Source organism: Sardina pilchardus, chromosome 20 (assembly GCF_963854185.1).
Source record: "Sardina pilchardus chromosome 20, fSarPil1.1, whole genome shotgun sequence".
In the NCBI taxonomy this organism is placed as follows: Eukaryota; Metazoa; Chordata; class Actinopteri; order Clupeiformes; family Clupeidae; genus Sardina; species Sardina pilchardus.
Genome location: NC_085013.1, coordinates 11990080 through 12016258, shown reverse-complemented (window position 1 = coordinate 12016258; position 26179 = coordinate 11990080). Strand labels below are relative to the sequence as shown.

The window sequence follows — 26179 nt, the reverse complement described above, 5'->3', positions numbered from 1 at the left end:
GCCCCAGCACTGTTGCTGCTCATTTTGGGTCTGGAGTTATGACCAGCGGGCAGCCGGCGACTGTCATTACCCTCCCAGAGAGAGATGGATGGGCACGTCACGCTGCACCGCACCTGTCTCTCAGGGCACTGCCAGGCCCAGCTCAGACACAGGGCAATGTTCCCTTGGTCCAACAGGACAAGCTTGGACACAGGGCAATGTTCCCTTGGTCCAACAGGACAAGCTTGGACACAGGGCAATGTTCCCTTGGTCCAACAGGACAAGCTTGGACACAGGGCAATGTTCCCTTGGTCCAACAGGACAAGCTTGGACACAGGGCAATGTTCCCTTGGTCCAACAGGACAAGCTTGGACACAGGGCAATGTTTCTTTTGTCCAACAGCACAAGCTTGGACACAGGGCAATGTTTCTTTCAACAGCACAAGCTTGGACACAGGGCAATGTTTCTTTTGTCCAACAGGCCCAGCTTCTACACAGGGCAATGTTCCCTTGGTCCAACAGGCCCAGCGGTTTGCTTATCACTCTGCAATCAGAACTGACTATCACCTGTAACATTGAGACATGAATTAACCAACTTACTGATTGAGTGGTATGGACAGGCAGTACAGTCAGACCTAGATATAGGCAGTAATATTGTGACATTAATATTAATGACATAACTTCATTATGCGATGGAGGACATTTTTTGACTGAACGTGCATGTTGGAGTAATAATACTGTGTCTTAGAAATTCAAATCAAAGACAAGTTACTGTGTATTATTTAAGAAGTGCAATGAGAAAGGTGAATGTCATGATGAGGCTGCAGTATTTGGTCTGTGTGTTCTGTTTGATATGCTATCAAGAAAACGTAAATTGATATACACCTCCTTAGGTTTACTTCTCTGATGGTATTTCTGCCTAATTGACAACTAAAACTGTCTCTGAATACTAGTTTTTGTTTAAACTACAGTTGGGTTTACAAAAAAAGTGTTGCTGACTAGTGTTGCATGCCGAGTGCTAAAACTCCACCACATGACACGTGAGCACATTATTTTTGCACATACACAAAACCACAGCCAGAGTGTTGTGACTCTACCGCCATGGTGAGTGTGATACATTCAAACACATATGTTAACACACAGTTTAATAAATAATACTTTAATTTTGTGCATACATTATTTACAATCTCAATGCAACACAGGTCTCTTTATAATCTCTGTCTGAGTGTTGCAATCCACCTCACTATCAACAAAGCTACCCTAGCTTTCATTTCAAGTAATGTACAAATAGCCTACAGACTGTGAACTGGAATGACATAGAAATCAAATAGCACATTGCAAATAAATTCTGTGTATTCAGAAAAAAAGGTTTGCTTAAAAAAAGACAGACTCCTATAGCAGTGATCTCATAGCCAATAGGTGAGTATTTAAGTGTTGTCATAACATTCATTACAATTCGCCTGTGTCACACAGGCCTTTACAAAAGCAATCAGGCTACTTTTAAGACAATGTAATGTTCTGGACATGAAACGTCATTGAATAAGTCCACATATTTCGGTTACACATACTACATGGCTGTTGCATCAGAAGAGAGTCGGAATTGTTTGTCATGTAACAAGTTGTGTGTTGAATTTCACATTGAATACATTCACTTGAGGCAAAAGCCTGAGGGTTTGTTCAGTGCCTTCTGTCACGGGGCAAAACCTTACACCCCTCTGACAGAATAAGACAAAACATCAGACGTAATTAGAGGGTACTACACATGTCTGCACAGTTGGATATCGGAGTGCCAAAAATGCACCCAATTTCCCGGCGTTGCCTCATCTCGCTTAAGTGTTTTTAAACGTTTCTCATTTATCCTGCATGCTTGTCTGTACGCGACCTCGACTGTCAGATTAGATTTTTTCCCCCATTTTGTCTTATTTGAAACAAATCCCCCTGGTTAGTTCCTTTGAAAATACTCCCCCAGAACATTTGTTTCCATGATATGTGTGCAATCTTTTCACATCTTGGCGTTCTACTCTGTCACGTGGAACGTCCGCTTGAGAACGAAACCATCGGAGATGGGGTGTGCTGGGATGAAACGTTGCGGTGAACGCCTCCTTCAGCGCTCACCGACTCTCCCTCCTACGGCTGAGAAACTCCCGATAGGAAGTCCCACATTTCCGATCTCCCTCCTGCTTTCACAGCCAGCCTGATTGAACTTGGGAGATAATTAAGCCACCCTTGATAACACTGGCCCAGGTGCATTCAACTAATTGAGAGCAGAGAGAGAGGCCTGAAAACGTGCAGCACAACAGGGTCCCAGGAGGTGAACTCTGAGGACACTAACAGAAACACGACATACAGACCACTGCTCTGCGCACGTGCTGCATCTGATATTAAGCCTCTGTACTTTGGAGCAATGCTGCCTTTAAACTTCACAAGAGGCTAAGGTATCCTGTACTAGGGTAAAGGGAGCCAGGGGACTGAGTGTTCATTGTGGTGGTGGTGGTGGTGGGGCATATATATGCTATTTTCAGGGAGTGGCACAAGTGGTTCTGTAAACAAGCATCCACTGTTCCCTCCTATCTGCTTCAAACAATGGAGGCCCGGGGAGCCAGACAGAGACTGTTCCTGACACACAATGAGGATCAATAGTCATCTTCCCTCCGTGGGCTTTGTTTAGGAACACACACTACAAACGAAAAACACGACATGGTAGATCTATTTCCTCCAACCAAATAAATAAACAATAAAGAAATGAACAAAAAAACTGACGCTAGTGCTAAAATGTAGCAGCAAAAAGGGAGGATCTGTCCATTTCAACTCCAGTTGCTCCACCAGTTAGCCCCTCTCAGGTCCAGGACCTCGCCTCATGGCCTACAATGGGCCACAAGAGACTCACTGTTACGCATCTTAAGAACTCGGTTCCATGATGTGTTCAGTGGATCTCTCTCCTCTCACTCTCTCTTCACCTCTATCTCTGTTCATCACTCTCTCCTACACACATTGTGGCACTCCCTCTCCCCTGATTTCTGTCTCTGTCTCTCTGTCCTTCAGATGTTCTCCAGGACGTCACAGGGCACGAAGCCTCTCTTCTTCCCACTGGTCACTCGGATGAAGCCGCTCCGCTCCAACTCACTGCTCACGCATATCTAGAAGATTCCACAGAAACCAAACAGAAAGGGTAAAGTCCCACATAGATCCAAAGTAGGACACTTTCTATGTGCATATTCAGGATGAGTTGAGGTTTTCTTGACAGTTTTTCTATTATCTCTAACAAACTTTAAAGATATGCGTATAACCTCCCAATTTTGAAGAGATGGGAGGAGAGAGAGATACAGTGTGTGTGTGTGTGTGTGTGTGTGTGTGTGTGTGTGTGTGTGTGTGTGTGTTTCACACACCTGTCCCTCCTTCAGAGTGATCTGGCCTTGTTCTTTGCAGCCGATAAATGTGCGGATACACCTGAACACTTGGTCGCCCGTCCTCACTTGCTGAGCAAAGGACGCTGGGAAGAATCCTATCCTGTCTTCAATCACTCCCTGCAGTAATACATAAAAGTTTAATCCTTTAATCTGGTTTAACAATCACCATCTTTGACTTGATGATGGATGGCAGTGAAGCCTCAAAGCCTCACAATAAAATAAAAAAAGACGTGATTCATTTCATTTTGACAAACAATTCCGTTACCTAGGGGTTCTTTTAAAAAATGAAACTCTAAATGGGCAGTGACAGTTTTCAGACACAACTCAACAGAGCTCTTAAATATTCAGGGGTCTGTTGAAACAGAGAAGCCTGTTACCTTCCACCAATCATCGTTGGAGTCGTCTGCCAGCACGATCCTGTCCCCAGGTCTGCAGAGAAGGGGTGGAGGGGAGAAAAGAACGAGTCATGATTAATGTGAGCTCACCCTCCCCTGAGCTGGCTGGTTTCAACAGTCAACTGCTTTCAGCTTCCTTTCTCATATACAATGCACTCAAAGGCAAAGTACTCTCTAAACAAGTGTTTAACAGCTCCTTAAAAACATTAAGGTTTATTAAGACCTGTTACCATGCTATTTTTATATTGGTCCGGGGGGAGGGGTCTTATGTGTCTGAAGAGTGTTTCACAACATCAAGGAAGCGTATGAGTACAGGCTAGGAGAGGTTTTATGTGTGGTGACTTGTCAAGAGTCTGATAAAGATGCTCTATTTTCAAAGAAGTAGAATGTATTTTTCAGCTCCTCAAAATCTGATAACTGCACATGGCTCACATGGAAATCCCTGTGAAATGAGCAGCACTCGTGGGCGCAAGCTGTCAATATTTCACAGCAAAAGACAAAAAAAAAGACACAATGAGGGAATGATTAAACATGACAAATGCCGTGATTCCCCTGCTATTTTCTTTCTCTTTATCAAAAGGAACCCTCGAAGCCTACTGCTGCATACACTGTGTTTATGGCAACACTTGTAGGGGCGCCTGGACTGCGGATGCTCTCCTTGAACTGAGCCTCGCGTTGAGGAGTCAATGAATTTTAAATGAAGCGCCGAAGATTGGATTGTATTTTGGGAGTGCCACAGGAGATGACTGAAGTGTCTGCCAAATGACAAAGGGCTCTTGGGGCCCAGGATTACTCCTATTCCTGCACGTCCAGAGCTGATATAACAGCCACTGCATACTGTATATAAAGCCTGAGGGGCTGTTGAGGGCATCTCTGTTTTTGCACACTGTGTGTGTGTGTGTGTGTGTGTGTGTGTGTGTGTGTGTGTGTGTGTGTGTGTGTGTGTGTCTGTGTGTGTGTGTGTGTGTGTGTGTGTGTGTCAAATACTGATGAGGCAAATCCAACACACAGTGGTGAGCTGCAAATTACTCACAAACAACAGTGCCAGCTAGTGTCAAGAGATTTGCTGCACATGTTTTCATCAGTTGAACTGAGCTATGCACAGTAACCTGCAAATCCGTCAGGTGCTATCCTCTCGGGAATATATACAAAGTCTGTATGAAAACAATGGCCCACCACTCCTTTAGTAAAACCACCATCAAGAACAAAGAAAAGGACCGAACATTTCCATGAATACTGTACTTTTAAGTATTCATGGAAATAGTTAAAAGTTAATCACTTGCGTACGCCCCCTGGTGGTTACCCTCATTCTCCTTTTACATTTATGACATGCGTGCAGACAGTAAATCTGGAGCAAGCAATTCATGTATTTGTCCCTTTAACAGACATGTGCAATGTGGGGCATGCACGAGGAGCTGAGGAGCTGAATGGGATGCACAGGTAATGCTCACCTCATGTCTAAGTCGTCCCCGTCCTGTGGTGTGTACCTGTGCATGGCCACGTAGGTGTTGAGCTGCAGGAGGTCCTTACGCTGTTGTGTCCTCACCTGCGATGCACAAACGCCATTGTCATACTGAGCCACAAAGACAACAGGGCACATCATGTTAGAATTTATTATCTAGCATCCGTAGCATTATACATGGCAAACATGGCATTTCTGAGTTTTGGTTATTGAATAGATTCTTTAATCAAAAATGATCTGTGGAATAGTAGAGTCAGATTCTGTGTATTGATTTTGTGAACATTTGTGCTTGATGGGTAAAAGGCAATGACATAGACTTAATCTGGAAGATTCCTTTTTGGGAGAATCTGAATACATTTGTGATCTGTATCTTGGTTTACAATGGTTTGCTGCCTTCTGAGAAATACAGTAACCAATTTTTTTTGTTTTTTTGTCATGAGATTAGACTAATCTGCATGTGTGGGAGAAGATATCCTTTGTTTCTCTCTGCTGCTTTTTTCTGGGAAATCAAAGCCAAGGAAGCTCCTTGTATCTGAGGATTCATGCTACAAAGGCATAGATGAGCGTACACAGACAGACTTTTCCCCCTCCAGATTACGTGATAAAAAAAAGAGTGTGGTGACTCTCTGACTGAAAGTGATGCTCTCCTTCATCTGAGTTTTCTCTGCATCTTTGTGTCCTTGTTTTTTTGTTTAAAGAGGGGGACACTCTGCACTCAAGCACTTTGGGCTACTAGGGCGGTGAAAACCAGGCCGTGACACTATGTATTCACAAAGGAGACTAGGCCCTGCCAAATCTCTGACTAAAAACGGAAAATGACTCGTGATTTGTCCATTTTAGAGGATTAATACAGGTCAACCATTCACAATGGTCGCATGCAGGGTGCCAAGCCATGGATCATGTATCAAAGCTCCAGCTCACAATGACTAAACAATGCTTGCTATACTTCATCCAGAGAATTCAAGCACATTTGTTCGCGGGGCCTTGAATACACACAAAAACCTCTGACAACAGAAACACCCTAACATACGAGAAAGTCGCAATAAAATGTTTCAATAGGCCAATACCAGAGCCCGGAACCAGGCGTCCATGGAAACTGGTGCGATAAGGAAGCTCAAAGTGCATCTGAATGACTGGGGCTTTTTTCCTTTCTGTTTGTTCAATCTGATTCCAGACACAGGCGGCCGCGGCAGGTGATCTCTTCCCAGGCCCATGTTTTATTCCTCTGCTCATTACCCTGTCCTGCTAACGTCCGTCGGGCTTGTTTTATGGAGCCGGCCGTCAGCTGAGACAAATGGGCTCCTCGCAGACGATGCTATGCGCCACCAGATAAGGGGAAATGGGGGGAATGCTTGTCACAGCGAGATGACGGGCAGAGACAGAGAGAGTAAGCGCAAGTGGGAGAGTCTTTATTTTTGTAAAGCGGTGCGGTGCAGTGTGGTTAGAATTGTAAACCTGCATTCATCAACAGTAGATATGAGTTTTGAAAGGGAGTTTTGAGTTAGATTTCTATCAGCATTCCTTAAAACGTGCTCGCACAAGATCTGTTTGGACCAGTCAAGTTGTCAGGACGGACTTTACACAATGATGGACGGATGAGAAACAGTTGCAACAGAAACGCTGTGGCTATAGGCTACAAATGCATATTATTCCAATAAGTCAGCCTTATTGTGAAGACAGTACAAATTGTAGGGTTAGGTTACTCTACCTCTGAGCCCAAAACCTAACCTGATTAAATATTTGAAGAGGGAAAACACCTTTGAGGAATTGTAGAAAGAAGCACAACTAAGAGGAGAGCGAACAATACAAATCTAACAAATGCTTGGCCTGGAGTTGTGAACGCTGTAGTTGTCTGTGATCTATCCATGAAATCTGCAGTGCACCCAAATGCAGTGGAGACCATGGTCAGAGGAACAAGGGGAAAACGGATTCATCTTGAGAGGCAAATACATATTTGTATGTACCACAAGCATAGCCAGAGGTATGTGGGCTTTTTTGGGGGGATGATCGAGCTCTCAAACGCTGGGAAATTCAGGGCCTGTGGAGTCTCGCCAAGTTCAGGCCGTCTATGAACACACCAAACAACCTGGCACAAGATCAGTTCTCAGACTTACAAGAGAGACAGAGCAGAGCAGAGCGGAGTGGAGGAGAGGAGAGGAGAGCACTAGTACCCACCGGACCATCCTAAAAAGCTCTGACCCAGGAGTGGAGTGGAGTAAAAGTCCCCACAGGACCATCCCAAATAGAACTGACCCAAGAACCTGACATGCCAAATGAAGGTCAACTTATGAAGGCAACCCTTGTGAAGATGGGGACTGATTCAAAATGCAGATCCATCTTTCCCAGTTATGAACTCATGCCTGAGTAGTCTACAGCTGCTCCGCTTGTGCGCTATACTTTGTAGAATCCTCCGACTGATTTCGTGAGCAATCATGACTTTGCATGCTCTGTGCAAAATATTTCTGGCGTTCTCCAAGGCTCTGTATTCTGACTGCAATATCAACAGAGTCAGGCCAATCTGCAAATATTCAGACAGCCATTCCTGCCTGCCAAACACTTTTGCATCTACACCGCAAATTACAGAAAATTAGACGACTCTTTCAATGGCTATGCCAGATGGACGATGGGAAGTATGCTGACAGCACTGCTGAAGCTCAAATGAACATTTAATTTAATGGAGACAACACACATTAGCACTCTTTCTGTCTAAGATTACTTTAGTCCATATTTCAAGTTATGATTATTATGGTTTTTAAAATGTGTACTTTCAGCAGCTGTCTGCTGGCCTTAGTCCACAGCTTGGCCGTGGCCGTACATGTGTGTGGTCTTGAAAGTATTGTCCAGAAGTGCACGAGGGGACCATCTCAGAGACGGGGCGTCACGGGGGAGCTGTTGCTCGCGACCTTGTACAGCTCGCGCTGAAAGCCCAGCGCTGGTATTTATGCCTCCATGTCCACTCCTCCGCTCCGCTCCACACCACAAGCCACAAGGCAAGCCATCCCGGCTCGTCTCTCAAGCTGCACTTCCACTCCGTATTTTTTCCACGTCTTTTGGGGTTTTACTCGTCTTTAGGCTTGCTCAATGTGCCAAACGAGGGTACATTCTATCATGTGGTGTCAGTGGGATTTTGGTGAACATCGTGGGGAATGACCACATCTGTTTTTCACATCTAATCCAGCGTGATTTAAAACACACTGGAATGGTACACAATGGCAACATATCTTTGTGTGGAATCTTAATGGCAAGCACATAATTGGAGTGTTCCGGGTAATGATGTTTGAGGAAATAAACTGCGTCTGAAATTACACATAACTATGCAAAAATCCCACGGATGAATCTTAATTTCCACTTGTCCTTTGCGCTGTGGCTCTCACTTCCCATCTTCTCGTCGACCGTATTTCTCTATGACAGAAGGGGTACTTAAAAACTCATGTAATGGATGGCTTTCAACCCAGATCCCAACACTAATATTCTCCTCATGACTTCTCCTCTGATTATCTGATTTCTCCTGTCTCCTCCATGAACTCACTCAAACTTATTTGGCTGTAAGTGGCCTCTGTACACATACAGCTCTGTCCTTCCCCTCCCAAGAGGTCCCCATCTTGTGTTCCTCTTTCATTTGGAAAGAGCCTGTTGAACACATCAGATCTTTTTTTTTTCCCCCAAGAGGTTTTCTAGTGATTCCAGTCATGGGAATGTTCTAAGGATCCTTACCGGTGAGCTGTCTGCCTTCCGGTCGGCCACGTGGAAAGGCTCTGTTCCATTCTCCAGGGCCAAGAACACTGCAAATGGTAATAAAGATTGCATAATGTCTTTAAACTGCAGACCTGCTGCGAGTGGTACGGCTGTTTCTGATTTCTCTCCTAACAATGATATCCTGAGTTAACTGGACAACAGGATGTACTTCAAAGACATGAAAAGGCAAGTTGGCAACAGAATTGACCTTGAACAAGATTAGCTTACTAAAACATGCACACATCCCGTCTCATAATGATTGATGTCATCAATATAATATGCTTACTCAATGTTCATACGTTTTCTACATGCTTTCTAGAATGAATTAGAAAAGAATATTCTCGATCACAGTACAGTATGTAAATATCTCCTGCCACTCCTGAGGTGAATGAAATGGAGTATGCACCGTTGTCGCTGTGTTTCCTGGTGAGCTCTGCTCTGCTGCTGCGGGACGACACCTCCTCCGGTACCTGAGCCAGGTCTCCGCTGCTCTGGGAACGGTCAGTACATCAACATTCAATACAGACACTCTGCAGACACCATTCAATTTGCACTGTAAATAATGTAGTTAACAACATTAAACACATGCATTATGTGATACACATTACATATACATTATGTTGTCACCATGTGATAGGTCCTTTCTTCCACAAAGCATTGATTTTACTTTTATTTTAACTTTCTTTCTTTCTTTCTTTCTTTCTTTCTTTCTTTCTTTCAATGAGCAAAGAGTGAGAGGGGGCCAGAGAGAGAGAGAGAGCAGGTGAAGGAGACAGAAAGCCTCCATACAGATCTTCCTAGCAGGACGTCTGGACACCACACTGAGCACCATGAATGATTTAGAGCCACTAAGTTTCCTCGGCGAGCCAAACAATGACACTTGATAAAGCACAAATGGCTTCTCTTCCCATTCAACTGGAGGCAGCAGGCACTGGATATCAAAAGAAACATACGAGCAGTTTGTTTATGTCTCTCGTACTGTTTATTGGCGTTATCTGCTTCCTGCGAAGCTGGAGACCTGCTGCATTTTTATGTTTCATGTGCCCACAGACCTCCGTGTGCATGGTGTTCATGGCTCCCTCTGGTTCCTGTCCTTTATTGGTCACATTTGTGCTGTGGTGAGCAGTGATATCTGCTGTACGCCATCTGCCATGTCTGGACCTGACTTTTAATTGCTGGGAAAGCCGACCGTTCAAGATGGCACCATTTCATACACAAGATAAACAAGTTTAAAAGACTTGCACAGGGAAAAGAGAATGAACACATTCTAATTCTCGTTTTGTCTCTGAGCACGACAATCCCCATGTGGGCCAGTACTATTGTGCGTGGTGTTTGCATAGTATGTTCATCTGTCATTGTAAACAGCTCATTTTGTGCTGGTTTGTTTGCTCAAGTTGGTGAAAAGCATCCTTCCTCACCACACGAGTCAAATCTTCAACTTCCTTCGCTGAGTTTGAGTTTGCCTTCTTGGCCAGCCCTGCTGGTCTTTAAAATGGTAAATGACTAGTTACAACTGCATCAGTCAGCTGATCAATAGGTGCTCTCTGTGTATTTATTTCCAATTATGCTCTTCATATTTCATATTTTTTTCAAATGTGTCACGGCACACGAGTAGGGTTTCACGGTTCAAGAGCGGTGTGTCGTTTGGCACAGAAAAATCAATCAAACAACGAGGCTGCTCCTGGCTGTCAGCGGCATCCACAGTAAATTCTGCCCTGAGCCTGCCGTTCCAGTGACTTATGGACACGTGATTAATTATGCCCAGCAAATCTGCACTTCCTCTGACGGATATTCCCTCTATCCATTCATCAATCCTCGGCCTCCCAGGGCTCCACGCCAAGACCATTCCCTATCTCTCCTTCTTTCTCTCTCTCTCTCTCTCTCTGTTCCTCTGTCTCAGTCTCTCTCTCTCTCTCTCTCTCTCTCTCTCACACATACACTCACTTGTTTATATCTTTATCAACGCACAAACACATGCACACTCACAAACACCACAAATCTGTCAGCCGACGAGAGGGAAAGAGTTCTCCTCTGTGACACCAGAGCTATTTAAACGGGAACTCTCAAAGCGGCCGTGACATTTGAAAACAAGCCTGTCACAAATTGAAAACTCCCGAGGCCTGCCTGTGACCATCAAGGTTTCAATCGATGGCTGCTCGCTTACTGAGTGTCTGTGTGGGGACTCGGAACCGCTGGTCCGCTTGGCTCTCTGGGCCAGAGATGTCCCAAAGCGCAGGGCCTCATACACCGGGTCCACTTTACTGCCACAGGCTGCCATGAAAGAGAGAGAGAGAGAGAGAGCAGAACAAAATGGTCCGGTTAGCAGTTAGTTGAGAGAGAGAGAGAGAGAGAGAAAGACAGAGAGAGATAAAGAAAGACAGAAAGAGAGAGAGACAGAGCTGTGAGAGTACACACGGCCCCTGGTCCACTGGTGTGGTGATGGCTGAATAGCCACTTACTCACCAATGGGCATGACCTCTTTGATGCAGCCAAACTGCTCCTGAATGAGAAGAGGGGAGCTGTAGTAGCGCCGGAAGCCCTTTGGCTGGAGAGAGAGAGAGAGAGGGAGACAGAGAGAGAGAGAGAGAGAGAGAGAGAGAGAGGGGGAGGGAGAGAGAGAGAGACAGATAGAGAAAGAGTTGGATGAGAGGAAAAGTGACAGAGGATCAATAACACAATGGGAGATGCCCCCTTCATCTGTGTGTTAAAGGGAAAGAGCAACGTGAGCTCCTTCAATTTGACGAGTCTATATAAAAATCACACAGACACTGTCCAACTCACTTACGCTCCTTCCAGTGCAGGATTTTCACCCCACTGACTTCAGGAATGTTCACTTTTCCCCAGTATCTCTATATAATCTGATTCTTCTAACTCATCCTCTACTTCTGGACATATTGTACATTTCGAATCTGGTGCCTCAGAAAGAGAATCACACTAAATGAGTTTCAAAGTCATGTTTACTATACAAGCACACAGGATTGTCAATAAGACAACCTCAGGCAGTTGTCTATAGCACTAATACAAAGGCAACCTTTAATAGACATTTAAGGTACAGTCATCCATGCAGGCATAAGGTCTCCCTCATTTTCAATATTACTTTCACATGATGAATGTTTGATTAAAATTAAGAGACACTCTTCCGAGGATCTCAGGTGTTTGCAAATACTGTTCATTATGCATCTTAATGAATCAAATGAAAAGCAGCTGTAAAAGAAATAATGAAACTACTCACCAGACGGAGCTAAATATAGGGTTGCTGCAGCTCCTGCTCTTTTGTGCAAAGCCACAGTATTGCGGTAATTAGCATAGCGGTTTTGTTTATGTTTGGTTTAGTTAATGGAGAGAGCCGAGCAATCAGCATCGCTAATCTGTTTTGATTAATCTTTCATTGGCTGCGCCTCCAAAATGAACCGGGCCAAAACGAGCCACACTCCAGGTGGAGAAGGACCTCTTGAGTCGTGCACAATGTCACATTTCACATGCAAGTTCATTCAGGGAAAAGGTTAAACACGGCATATTTATTCATGGGTGCATCTGGTTGCTTGGAGTACACAAACCCCTCAGCGCACGGATTCGATTTTGTTTCTTTGTGTCCACTCTAGGCTATTATAAACATCTCACGGCTACTGTAAACTGCAGGACATTATGGTTACGACAGCTGACGAGACAGGATAGGAAACTTTGACATTGTTTGTCTGACACCACTCCCTCTTGAGCAGAGTGAGCAGAGTTGCACCGTCCCACACGGAGAGGGGGACTGGTTCTGCCCACGGCCCGCTGCCAAGCAGAACTTTCTGGGACTGGGAAACCATACAAGGCCCTGTGGAGGCCCACTAAAATACAGGTCTACTGAGAAGGAACATACCGCACAGCTTGTTTGTTGTGACTTTGTCAGAGTGTAGAATTTATTACTATAGAAATATGTGCTATGTTTTAATATCAGCGGACCTTACATGCATATTGCTTTTCAAGCCCATTCAGACCAATGGGTGATGGATTGCTGAGTAATAAAACGGCAAAGGCTTTCAGATCCACTGATAATATGGATATGTCTGGTTTAAACAAAACTTAGGGAAATGTTGGAAAGTATTTGTAACATAGTGAGCCATGCCAAAGGAAATAAAGCAGACTCAAAAATAAAAGACTAGCAAGCTAAGAGAAAGCCTAAATTATCACAGGGGTCTAAGGGGAATACTTCTCTTTTAACGCTCGACCCCGCGACCCCATTTTCCACTCCTGGAACACGATAGTGTCCCTGAAAGACTCATCTTTGGGTGCCGACTACAGTCATGGAAAAATCGGAGAGGGACAGGAAGAGGCTTTCTTTAAACATCCTGTTTTGCCCACATATACACACAAACACTCATGGAAGAAGCACACGCAATCTGAACCTCTTCTTCAAGCTCCTCTGGATATGAAGCATTTGGCCCACTCGACAATACTCTGCCATTCCCAAGACAGACTCTCACGCACACGCACACACACACACACACATCTGTTAAGGGAGGAGCTGTGATGGGAACACTTCACTGTGTGCATATGACAAGAGACAAGACAAGACTCACTTTGCCCCCCCCCCCCCCCACACACACACACACAAACACACACTGACAAATGCGCAATCCTCCACCCAGCCTATCCACTGCCACTGCCACCCTTACACCCGCCCCTCCTTGTGTGGGTTGTGTGAAGACCCTGGTGCTGTCGTGACTGCCAGCCTCCCCCCCCCCACACACACACACACCTCCTTCCAAACCCACCCACCCCTTCCTCACCCCCAGACGGAGAAATGACGCCTGTATCTCGGCAGCGTTTTGACATCACTTCTCTGCCCACCGTGCCTCCTGATTAAGATGCGTGCTCACTCTCACACTCGCCGCGCGCAGACTGAGGGGGAAGAGACGCCGGCTGATGAATCACGCGAAGGGACGCGCGCATGCCATGCCTCGCCGAACGCCTCAAAAATAACCATTTGGAAAAAAACTGACTCAGGGCCACTATCCATCAGATGAGCGAGAGAGGTAGAGAGAGACAGAGTGAGAGGAGAGAGAAAGACAGACAGAGAGAGAGAGAGAATGAGAAAGAGAGAGAGGGATTCCCTTGTACCTTGGACCCACCTTGTAAGGGTATCACATTTAATCTGTGTGCTCTCCACCACGCTGGCTTGCCAGACATGTTACTGACGGATGACCATTTTAGACATCGCTTTCTATTTCTGAGACGATGTCATAGGGATGACATTTAGACTTAGACATAAGGATCATTTCAGTGTTCATGATTCATAAGATACAATCAATAAATAAAACTGTATGAATGATATAACATTTAGCTGTACTTCAACTGATTCCTCCTACAAAACTTAGGGATTTAACACCAGACAGTACAGACATAGCACAATTCATTTTTCATCATTTAAACAGACACACAACTGACACATTCAGCCTTACCAGTTTCCCCATGCACCTCTGCTGTCCAACCCCGTGCACACATTTGTGGTGGATGCTCATCTTGCAGGCTTTGCAGCGGAGGCCGTACTTGGCAGTGGTGCCTGTGAATGACACAACACACAGAGGAGACTTGATGAGGCACATCAGCTGTCAGTCAGCCGGTCTCAGTCTGGGGATTCTCCGGTTTGTTCCTGGCACCTGTCTGTGTCTGTCGCGCAGTGCTCTGTAATGTGTGGGATGCACAGACACACTTCACTACCTGCGAGAGAGATTAAAGGTGTGTGTGTGTGCATGTGTGTGTGTGTGTGTGTGTGTGGGGATAGGGGGGTACACACAAATAAAACTGCCTGGCACAGATCACTGTCAAGTGGAAACTGCTGCAGACATGTGTGTGTTGTTGGATATTAGTCTTCACCTTGAGGTAGGGGAGGACATCGGGACATCAGACCTCAGGTAATTACATCAAATATGGCAGAAGAAAATGTCAGAAGAGTCCCCTTCCTCTTTACTTTCCCTCCACTTCCAACTTCCAACTTCCAACTTCTGTCCTCTTAGACCAACTGAGCTCCAGCGCCAGTTCATCACATCTGCATCTGCTCTGGGAAGCTTTAATGGACCTTCTCTCACCTCCAAAAACACTCTCCTCTTTTTCCTCTCTTCCCCTTTAACCATACACACACACACACACACACACACACACACACACACACACACACACACACACACACCACACACACACACACACACACACACACACACACACACACACACACACACACACACATACTCAGTCTCCTTCAATCTTGCAGCACCTTGCATGCATCAGAGACATTTGAGTAAATGAAGATAAATTGACATTAATTAGTTTCAGAAATGACAGAGCTGAGAGAGAGGGAGGGGAGAGTCTGCTTCTTGTTTGCTTGCCACTCATTCCTGAGGTTGTGCGTGCATGACTCCATGTGCGTGACTCTGTGTGTGTGTGTGGGTGTGTGTGTCAAGGGGGGGCACGAGCTTATGCTAATTATGGCATTAACTCTGAACCGTGCCCTCTTTACGACTGTCTGTGGAAAATTAATGGGGGATGAAGGGGTTAATTTATCGACTGGCCCTGACACAACAGTCTATAAAGTAGAATGAGGGCTTCCCTCTGCGCGACATCGGGACATTATACGGCTGTAAATCTGAGTAATAACATTTGCAGGTAAAGGGCAGGGTTGCTCGCTGCTCCATTCTCTTTGGCCGGCAACTTTATGTCGTGCTCCGCCACGCTCGGCTGCGTGATTGAGCCACACGTCGGTGCCTTCCAGCGCATAGCGTGTGTCTGGCTGCAGTAGAGTAGGGGGGGAAAACACTCCCTCCCCAGACTGCAGTCCCATTCTCATTTGTCCTCATCCGTTGGAACTGTTTGCCCGCGGGCATCTAATTGATTAATCAATGCTCACGTGCCTTGCTCGTGCTCTACATCTCACCAGCGAGCGCGTCCGAAAAAATGACTTTATTGATCTTTTTCTGCATCTTCAGAGATTTAATAACCTCGCAAAAAAGAGTGCATTTAGTATCTGAGCGAGCGGGACTGCCATGGGTCCTATTGGGGTGAAGTAGTGCTGGCGAAACAGGATGAGGCAGGATAGTGAGTCACAGCAACATGAGTCCGATCTGAGTCCAGTCAACAGACTGAAGCAGTACAAGCCACTGCACATGTCTAAGCAGCACCACAGTCCAGGTGTGGATTTGGTTCTTGCGCAATCCTTCAGGTAGGACGAGACACACACACTACACTAAACACACCAATATCACTTTACAGGACAGTAATTCACCACTGAATGACAGATTAGGGCTAGCTCTCTCGCTAAACAGAGATGTGATCCTTTGCTTTTAAACTTTAACAGCGTAGTCTTGGACAAATCTGTGGCAGCCCCATTTTCATGTTTGTACCACTCAGAATAACGTAGGATCATATCATGAAATAAATATACTTAAGATGATCTACACCCACTTTCAATCATTTATTATTATATACTGTATAACATTACCTTTTATGTAAAGTTTTATAGAGGTGAATGCACCAAAAACTATTCTTCATGTAGGGTGGGGTGGTAATTAAGATAGGTCATATTTTATTAATGGCCGTGTATCATGCCATGATTTCACTAACATGTAAAGCATATGTCATTACCCATGGTAATCACTTAGGGGGTAACAGTCACTATTTGAATACACAGAACATGAGATCGAGGTGCTTCTCAAATCAGGTCTTTCAAGCAGAATATGTTCAATTTCGCAGCTCTGCAGTTTCTGGGGACACTGACCTGAAAGCAAAGTTCTGCACCATGCACCGTGAGGTGAGTCACATGAGTCAACTTGGAGCCTCTCCTGCCCAAGCTCAAGTAATCAGGAAATGAACTTGGAAACCCAAGAAAGGTAATTCTGTACCTGAAGACTGGAAGGCACCACAGCCATGACCCAACTCCAGCCAACAGCACACGTCTTGTCTGTCTTGCACACGACAAAAGGTAAAAGGATCCACCTGTTGAGATTTGGGTCAGGTGATGGTCAGCCACCATTTACCGCTACAGTTAGTGGTGGAGATTTAGGCCCAGAACACACGTGGGCTGAGGCTGAGCAAGCCATGGATCTGCAATGTACAGTTGGTGCCATTACTATTTAAACAGACTATGTTTCAAAGCAGAAGGTAATTTGATACAGTGAGGTGAGAAGCAAAAATGTCTTGGCCAAGATTAAAGAATATAATCTTTTTAAAGTATTCCGAAACAAAACTTGCAAACTGCACGGTCAGTTGTATCTATTGGCAGTTTGGCACATGGCTTCATGTGCTGAGGCTGCTCACAAGGAGCCTGCAGGAAATGTACGAGAGTCCGTTTATAACAGGGAACTTAGGAAGACTTATGTAGCCCCGAAATAGAAACGGCTGTAAACAAACCCGAGCTTTTGGGTATCTGGGCACAGTCACATCAGATACAGGCAAGATAAAGCCGTCTCTATTAGTATTTTTCTTCAAATGAAGTTAGAGAACATGCTGGATTGAAACGGACTTGTGGGGATGCTGCAGGGTGGAGGAGCAGAGCGGAGCAGAGGAGGAAGGATGGCTGCGGCCGCTCGCTCTCAGGGCCGTTTACTCCCTCGGCCGCGCCGCCTCAACTGCCCATTTTTCATTTGCGCCACAGTAATGGCCTGGACCAGCGCCAAGCAACAACCTCCCTTCAGTCCCTCTCCTCCCTTTAACTTCCTATCTCTCTCTCTCTCTCTCTCTCTCTCTCTCTCTCTCTCTCTCTCTCTCTCTAGCTGTCTTTCTCTTTCTCACTATGGCGAGCATTGATTCAGTGGTGCCCTCTTCCCTGACTCCGGGTCTTTCATTTCCCGTTAGGATGACTTTCGCCCCATCTGCTAACTCATTCCCCCCCCCCCAGCATCCGAAGACTTCAAAGGGGAAGGCTCCTGCCGGTTGTTTGGCGGCTACCTTCATCTCGTCGGAGGTCTGAGCTAATAGGAGCTTCGCTGGTTGGTAATTAAAGGAGAGTGGAACGAGGTGCCTGCAGGTTTGAGCCTGAATTGAGATGCTGCATGTGAGCTATCTTTGATTATCTCTCACTGATTGCTTAAGAGTTGTTGACGTTAGACTACTTCCTGGGACTGGGTTTGTCTTTCACATCTCTTAGGAACAGGTATAAGTATTCTAAGGAGAAACACCACACACACACACACACACGGAAGCACGAACGCACGAACGCACGCACGCACGCACGCACGCACACACGCACACACACACACACACACCCTTCCCTGAAGCCTTTTCAGACACTTCTTAATACACTGATAAATCAAGGTGTTTGTCCACAATCAAATCACCGCATCCAGAGTATTACTCAACGTTAAAATAATACATTTGAGGGTGGACGAGGATTGATAACCTGTTTTCGGCCTCGTAAATTACCCTCTGCCGATGTTAGACGCCCACAGAGCTCCCCTGTTCTCTCACAGGTAAGAGGTAGACATTTGTGTAATGAGTCGTTTGCAGGCAGAGGCCATAATCAATAACTGGCAAGAGCTCAGCACTCCATCAGAAAAGTGTTTTTATGTCCTCCTGAACCTAATCTGTGGCGCGCTTTGCCCTGTTTTCAATCAAAGAGGGGGGTTTCAGCATTCATGGCCCAATGGCTATCGCCCCAATGCCCCAATGCTGGTTATTACAAACGCATCCAAAGGGCTTTTCTTTTTTTTCTTCAGCGGCGGCTTATTTCCCTCACAATCTGTGGCGGAGGGCCATTCTGAGCAGCGGCGTTCGCTCATTTATGGCACGGGGACAGTCATGCATGCAGCGAGAGAGAGAGAGAGCTGCTCGCAGAGCAATTGCACAAGGAGAGTTTGGTAGGAGGATGCCGCTGTGGGATAGCAAAGTCCCACAGACGGCAAGATAGAGACTGAAGCAGTACGTCTCTGGTATTCTGGAAGGGGGAAATGTTTCCACTTTTGTGCGTCACTTTGGTGAATAATGGCCATTTTGTGTCAAGGACCTGATCCTGATGGATGACTATTCTAAGAGTAGTGTGCAAGGGTTTTCTAAAATGGAATACGCAATCAATCATATTAGTACACCGAAACCGCAACACTTTCTTCTCGTCGCGAAGAACAATCACACCCACACACACACAAGGACTAAATCCAACTGATTCATTAGACATAGGTCATTTACCAAGACGCTGTTCACCTTCCCCCGTAGGACGCGACACATTCACCGAGCAAAAGCCACTGTATGAGGGCATTAAGCTCAAGGACAGACGGCTTCCCTCGTCCTCAGGCGACCTCCGCCTGGCCATGTCTGCAGAGGCGAGGCGAGGCGAGGCGGCTCTCCGGTCTGCCTCGGTGGGGGAGTCGGGGGGGATGGCCGATGGGGCTTGTCGGAGACATATGCTCAGATGCCGGCGCGTTATTAACAATGCCACTGCCGAGCGTTTCCTCTCCACGGGAGTGGCGAGTTGAGAGGAATCATTTGGCGGGCTAAACCACTCAACCTGGCCATAAAACAACAGCACTTCAGTCCTTAATTCAAAATAACGGATGCCTTCACTGTTCTATTGCTCACGTCTACTGCTCACGGTACATTTCAGACTGGTCATTTCCTGACCTGGCCTGGCTATTTCTCCTCTTCCCCTGCCTTCTGACCTGTTCAACATGTCCACCCGTGGCAGAGTGGTGTGTTTTGGTACAAGGGTGTAAACTGATTACTTAGGCTTAGCTTACTGCAAGAGAAATGAGGTGATGGCGAACCGGGCGCAGCGCCGAGAGAGGACCGCAGAAAAGGAACGTGGCGTCTGCCGGGAAGTGTGGAACACAATAACTAGAAAATGACCCTGGTCAACAGTCAATGAGTATCGGTTTGCCACTAGGAGCAGATTCAGCTTTTACCAGAAATGTGGTGAATCAATGAGATCTTATTAGATGAATCACTTCTCCTGTGGGACTGCCTGTATGCTACTTTCCTTATTTCCTGGTGTGCTTTTCGCTTCAAATTGTCAAGGATTTTGGTTGTCTGGTCTGACTCATAAGGTTTGTCTGTGAGACATCCTGTATGCTTCCCTCTGCTTCCCTCTGCTTGCTCTCTCTCTCTCTCTCTCTCTCTCTCTCTTTCTCTCTCTGTCTCTCTCACTCTCACTGAAGTCTTTACTGCTTTGAGAAGACATCTGACTTTTATGTTCCCTCATATTGAGAGAGCGTCCTGGGGGTGTGATCATTCGCAAGAGGAGGTTGTGAACAACATATGATTATGGAACTCTGTTTGCCATCTCCAGCATAACTGCCCATTAAACTATGATAACTGTGACATAAACGCCCATTACACTGTATATACCTGAGCCTGTTAAAAGTTTTGCTGTGACAGACTCTACTGTAAGACCGTGGGGCAGTGTGTGCCAGGTAGCTGGGGGGTTGTGGGGAAGCTCTGGCTCTCCCGTCCATAAATCGGGCTGTCAGCTCTGGGGTGGCAGACGCTGGCTGACCCCGGGGCTCTGGCAGGTGGGCATGTGGAATGGAGCAGGGCCAGGGCTCCAGCTGGGCTAATTAACGAGCCTGCGACAGCCCACCTCATCAGCTGCCTCTCACACACACACACACACACACACACACACACACAGAGACACAGACACACACACACACACACACACACACACATACACACACACACACACACAGAGTAATGAAACAAATTCCTCGTATGATTGACTGAGATAACTCAGCCACAGTCACAACAATCCTCCACCATGGAAACAGTTCCGTATGAGCCTATTTGCAAAGAACTAATACAAGGTACCTGAATAGAAAGCAGTGAAACCTCATTCCAAACACATTTCAAAACCAGAAGGAGCCAGAGTGGTGCTTGGGAACAATCAAAACAGAGCATCTTCTCAAAAGAAGCCATCACCTCACAGATGCCGTGCACTGTCATATGTTTCCTCTCATGGTCCACAATTTAGCTCATGCACTCTGGCTGAACAGATGGTGACCAAGACCCTCATTATTCTCCCAATAGACCCATCTTACATAACCAACCAACCCCCTCTCCTCCCCTGCCACGCTCTCCCCTGGACGGATGCCTAACAAGAGGGCAGGAATCTGGAGCATCTGCTTGGGGACCGGCTCTGATGGCCCATCAGTTGGACAGTGGGGTCCAGCGCAGACCAGCTGACCCACTCGCTCAGGTGAGACATGCGTTTGTCGGACACGTCTGGCTCGGCCATGCAGATCAGACGAGATCTGACGCAAGATGAGTTCAGTCTGCTCATGCCTGTACGTGCGATTCCTGTTCTGGTGCCAGGCAGGTTAATGGTAGAGATGGCTGGTCACAGCTCTTCAACTCTTGTGAGCCACAGAGGATTTGTCAACACGTAGGCTGAAAAGATGACCATAAACCACAAATACATACCCTATCATACATAGATACCATACATACGTCACTAGAGGACCAGTTTTACCAACCTAAAAATACCAAGAAAGAACATACCTCTCTTACCTACGATCATGTGATTACAAACGTCACAGAAGGTGGGCTTCTTGAAGATGTACTCGATGAAGCAGTGTCCTGAGGGGTCCACCAGCGGCTGCTGAGCGGTGAAGATGGGCGGGCAGATGGCCATGGGGGCGGGGCATGGCATGAAGGGGGGCAACATCGGAGAGGGGGTGGCAGGGGCGACGCCGCAGGCGCTCAGCTGGCCGGTGCTGCTGCTGACGTCGGACTGGAACGTCATGTCGCCGCCGGGCCGCTGGAAGAAGTTGTCGGCGCTCTTGCTGCGAAGACTCTTGGTCTTAAAGGACAGCGATCTCTTCAGTTTCTGCAGCTGTACAAAACAGCGGCAGGGGAAGCAGAAGAGAGGTGAAAAGTGAAGCGAAGCGAAGAGAAGAGAGGAGAAGAGAAGAGAAACGAAAAGAAGAGAAGAGAAGAGAAGCAAAGAGAAGAGAAGAAGAGATGGCAATAGAGCAATAAAAAAGCAATAAGTGTAACAAACCATCACAGGCGTTGCAACATAAATCATTACTGACACAACTGACTTTCAAGAGATGGACCAGAGTCAACAGATTAAATCATATAAATCTACAAATAGGTCACCTGATGTCAATTGCTTAAATCAACTCGCTGTGACTGTCAAGAACAAAATTTCATTGGTACCCTGCCAAGAGGACTAATTTAATTTTCTCTGTGATAGACAAGGCTTGGGAAATCTCTCTCACCAGGGTGCGATTTCATATCCCCTCACAGCGACCTGAGAGATGTCTCCTGTACTGTTCCAATTTATTTCAGTGTCATTTAGCTGACATCGGGAGCCCAAGCTGGCAGGAAGATGAGCTTGTGTTCTGTCTCAAAAGTGAGCTCGGTAATGTGTCCCTTGAATGAGCATAAATAGGCACTGGGGTTCATCTAATTCACACTATCAGTGAAGAGAGCGTATAAACTCTAGTTGCTACTACACTGGGAGAGCGGCCAAACTGGAACGTGTGTATATATCTCTGTGTGTATATTTAGCTCTGTCTGCGTGTGTGTGTGTGTGTGTGTGTGTGTGTGTGTGTGTGTGTGTGTGTGTGTGTGTGTGTGTGTGTGTGTGTGTGTGTGTGTGTGTACAATTTTCTCATGCTCTATAGGCCTATTATATAGTATATTTAGTATTTTCCAGTCTTAGTAGAATTGAACAAATATACTTCTGTTTCATTTTGCTTTGTTTTGCTCCTGAGACAAAGCCACACTTTCAGACACGTTCAGCTGTTCAGGTCACTCTACAGTCAGACGTAAACAAGCATAACAATGTCAAAAGCAGGCCTTTGATCAGAGTTCAAAGATTTAAGTGGTACTTCAACAATAACCCTATCAGAGGCCACATATAAGAGCGGTTTTGGTTACTGTCATTTTGAAATGGATCAAATAAAGCCATTGACGAGTGCATGAGTAATCACAATGATCTAAGTTTCTGTAATGAGTAATGAGGGAAAACACTCTGTTCTCTAGCTGGACGCCATCTATTTATAGTCACGCCTTTCACTGTTTGGACTATGCAATAACACAAGTCCAGCAATCCAAATGGACAGAGCACATCAACAGGCCCCGCTGTGGCACTACCGGCATGCTAGCGTACAATGATGACCTATTGATCGCTGCAGCCAATCGGAACATGATCGATGATGAGCCCGCCCACCGCCATGCCCTGTCTGTGGACATCAGAGAGCGGTGACAGCGCTTCAGTCCAGGGGCTGGCGGTCCCCCCCTACTGTCACGCCACAGAGCCTTCATGGACCTCTGACTGATGACAGCCAAAATGACGGCTGAGGAGCCCGATTCATCATTCCTCATGATTAGTCTGTCATTCTCTTCCCCACTCAAGACTTTTCAATAGCTATGAGTGTCATTTTGTTATAATTGAATATGGTGAGGTGAGTATGGTATGTGCTGAGCACATGCATTCAAATTAAATTAGAAAAGTCTGACCGAGGCAGAAATTGGACACAGAGGGTCCGCAAAAACCACTTAAACATTCTGTCCGACTGGACCAGACTAGGCAGTGCACTCCTCACTATTCAGGCCCTTGCCCTCCAGGTCTTACATATCTAGCCTTAATTGAAACTCACAAGAGCACCGATAGTGTTATGTGATTGCTTGTTTTGCAACTTTAGTGGACTTGACGTTATAAAAGCCACGTCGATGACAGAGGTTGGCCATTTGGAACCAGATTTTTCCAGGGCTTAAGCGCTGGCTGATGGAGGGAAAAACTGATATGACGGCACAAGACCACGTCAGACCACAAATAACTGCAGGAATCCAGAGCTCTCCTCCTGATGCATTACACACACAGCTCTAAAGCAACATCGTTTTTCCTCCCCAGATTGCATCTCGGCTCCAATTTGCCGGCCTAAATGAGAAAACGAGAAATGATAACAAATAGGCCGTGACTAGGAGGAGGAAAACAGCGTCGCATCTGGAGGTACCACCTGAGCGACGAAAAAAAACTACTCTGCTGACATCAGATTTGTCACGCGAGCAATAACTTCCTGAAGTGTCTCAAACAGAGGCACTCAATCAACTCTGGAAGAACCTAATGAGCTTGGCTGTTTACCCCCCTCCCCCTTTCTCACCCTAAGAGCTAATCTCTTACGGCTCCTCGGGGATCATCATGAATTATGAAATGAATACTGGAGTTTAAATATGCTGTTATGAGCACCATATTATGGATTTAATACTTTCCTTTGGAAGTTATTATTTAATGAATTCAAATATTCTTTAGTTCTCTGCGGGAAGCATTTATTTCATGAACTGATCACACCTCAGTAAACAAGTTTTTGTTTTTGTGCACTTTTTTGTGCTAATACATTTTCTGTGCTTTTATAAGACACATATGAGGAAAAGCCTACACACTTATCCAAAGCCATAGGTATTCATTTAAAATGTCTATATTTAAACAAATCCAAATCCAAATTAGACATCTAACACTATAATTGGATTTTCACTTTCGGTCTAGAAAAAAAAGGAGATGAGGACAATGTTTTCAACCGCAGCTTCATCACAGTCTGTCACACATGAAAGGACAATTCAATCTTTACTGTTGGGATGCCAGAGGAACACTCAAGTGAGTAACAAGAGTATCTGAACTTACATTAAAAACAATAATAATTAAAAAACCAAGTCATGACTATTACTGTTACAGTCTGTATTCTGTAAAACTGAAAATGTATCTTGGTATCTGGTGAATGGGTCACCTGGTAGGCCTATGTTAATTTTGTAATTTTGTCATGGTGTGTATTTGTCTTTTGTTTAATTCACAACATATTTTAACACTTAAAAACACTTCGCATTTGATTGGTGATCACCTAAACCTTCTTGATTTCGTAAATGGTTAAACAGGAGGTGAACTGACTGACCAAACGCATCTACAACCAGGGCCCTGTAGCCTACAATAAGTTATTTCAAGGCTAATTGTTGCAGTACTACTCAGGGCCATAGATGACCCAGATTATGATCTGAGATCAATAAAAGTAGATAAAATATCAGTGGCAATGACGACATCCCCCCACCCTGTGAGACTAGCCTATACACAATTTATACAGGCCATATGTGAGGCAAGATCTTGTGAACTTCATAAAGAATCGCAGATCAAAATGACATAGGCTTGCTGTACATTGCAAGGAGGCATTAAAACATAACCCACAAAAAAAAAAACATAAACAAATCTCACCTTTCATTTTTAGACAGTGACAGGATTTTGCATTTACCTGGTTTATGCATGCATGTCCATGTATTATATGCAGTTGTACAGATAGGCTACACGTGTTGATTTGACAGCTGGTGAGGCAAGTAGAGAGCAGCCTATATGGAGATATTTTTCAGGTTTCACTGCCAAAACAAGTTGGTTACAGGAAAGCCAATTCAGAAAAACCTATAAGAAAAACAATAGCCTACCTTTGATTCTTGGTTACTGTTTGATGTAGGAGATTGTGGCAGGTCGTGCGTCTCGCGATTGTTTTCTTTGCCACTACTGTCGTCCTGCATCATATTCGTCGGTGGAATCATTTCCTTATAAAACGGACAAAACAAGCTATACGAGTTGATGAACTCTGGACACGAGTGTCCACCTGTGTCCACCTGTGGAAGCACCAGGTGTCTTTACATATTTTCCCAGAGATTTACAAAGAATCAGAAGTCAGATGTGAACGAAGTCCCACGGTCTTCGAGTAGCAAGGCGACGAGAAAAAAAACTCCAAAGGTGAAGTAGCCTATAACTGTTGTCTAACAACAACACAAGTTATGAAACACTTTGTCATAACTTTGATTATACTTGTGGTATAAGGGTCCGGTTGGTTCGCTGTTGTAGAAGAGGGTGCTACGCGAAAATGTTCAGCGATCTGAGGTGGTAGGCAACTGTTCCAGGGAGCTTGAGGATGCGACTGTTACGCTGTGAACAGGCGAATAGGAGTTCTTGAGGGAGGAGTCTTGCAGAGACAGTTACTGTACAGCAATCTCTGACAGTACTGTCACTCTAGGTTCAAGATGGTGATGATAAATTGTGATAGCCTGCAATGATGATAACCAATTCAATTTCTCTCTGTTCCACTCAGTAGAGGAAGGTATGACTCTCTTCTGCTCTCTCCAACTGCTAGCTTTCAGAATGAGAATGTGAGGTGTGGACAACGTGCTGTTACCTTTGAAGGAATGACATGGCAAAAATAGGACCAGCATAATTAATTAATTGTCAATTATCAATTA

The 26179-nt window shown here is 45.5% G+C and overlaps 1 protein-coding gene across 1 annotated transcript; it reads right to left on the bottom strand.

The window, feature by feature from the left end:
• Nucleotides 1-1171: 1171 nt before the first annotated feature.
• stac (SH3 and cysteine rich domain) lies at nt 1172-25790 on the bottom strand. Its single transcript, XM_062522812.1, has 11 exons — nt 25376-25790; nt 21440-21773; nt 14425-14525; nt 11441-11522; nt 11142-11248; nt 9384-9468; nt 8957-9024; nt 5232-5326; nt 3763-3814; nt 3365-3502; nt 1172-3115 (listed from the first exon to the last, which is right to left on the bottom strand). Exons 1-11 carry the CDS (start codon nt 25484-25486, stop codon nt 3017-3019), a joined length of 1272 nt encoding a protein of 423 aa, XP_062378796.1. The 5' UTR covers nt 25487-25790; the 3' UTR covers nt 1172-3016.
• Between the last annotated feature and the right edge of the window lie 389 nt (nt 25791-26179).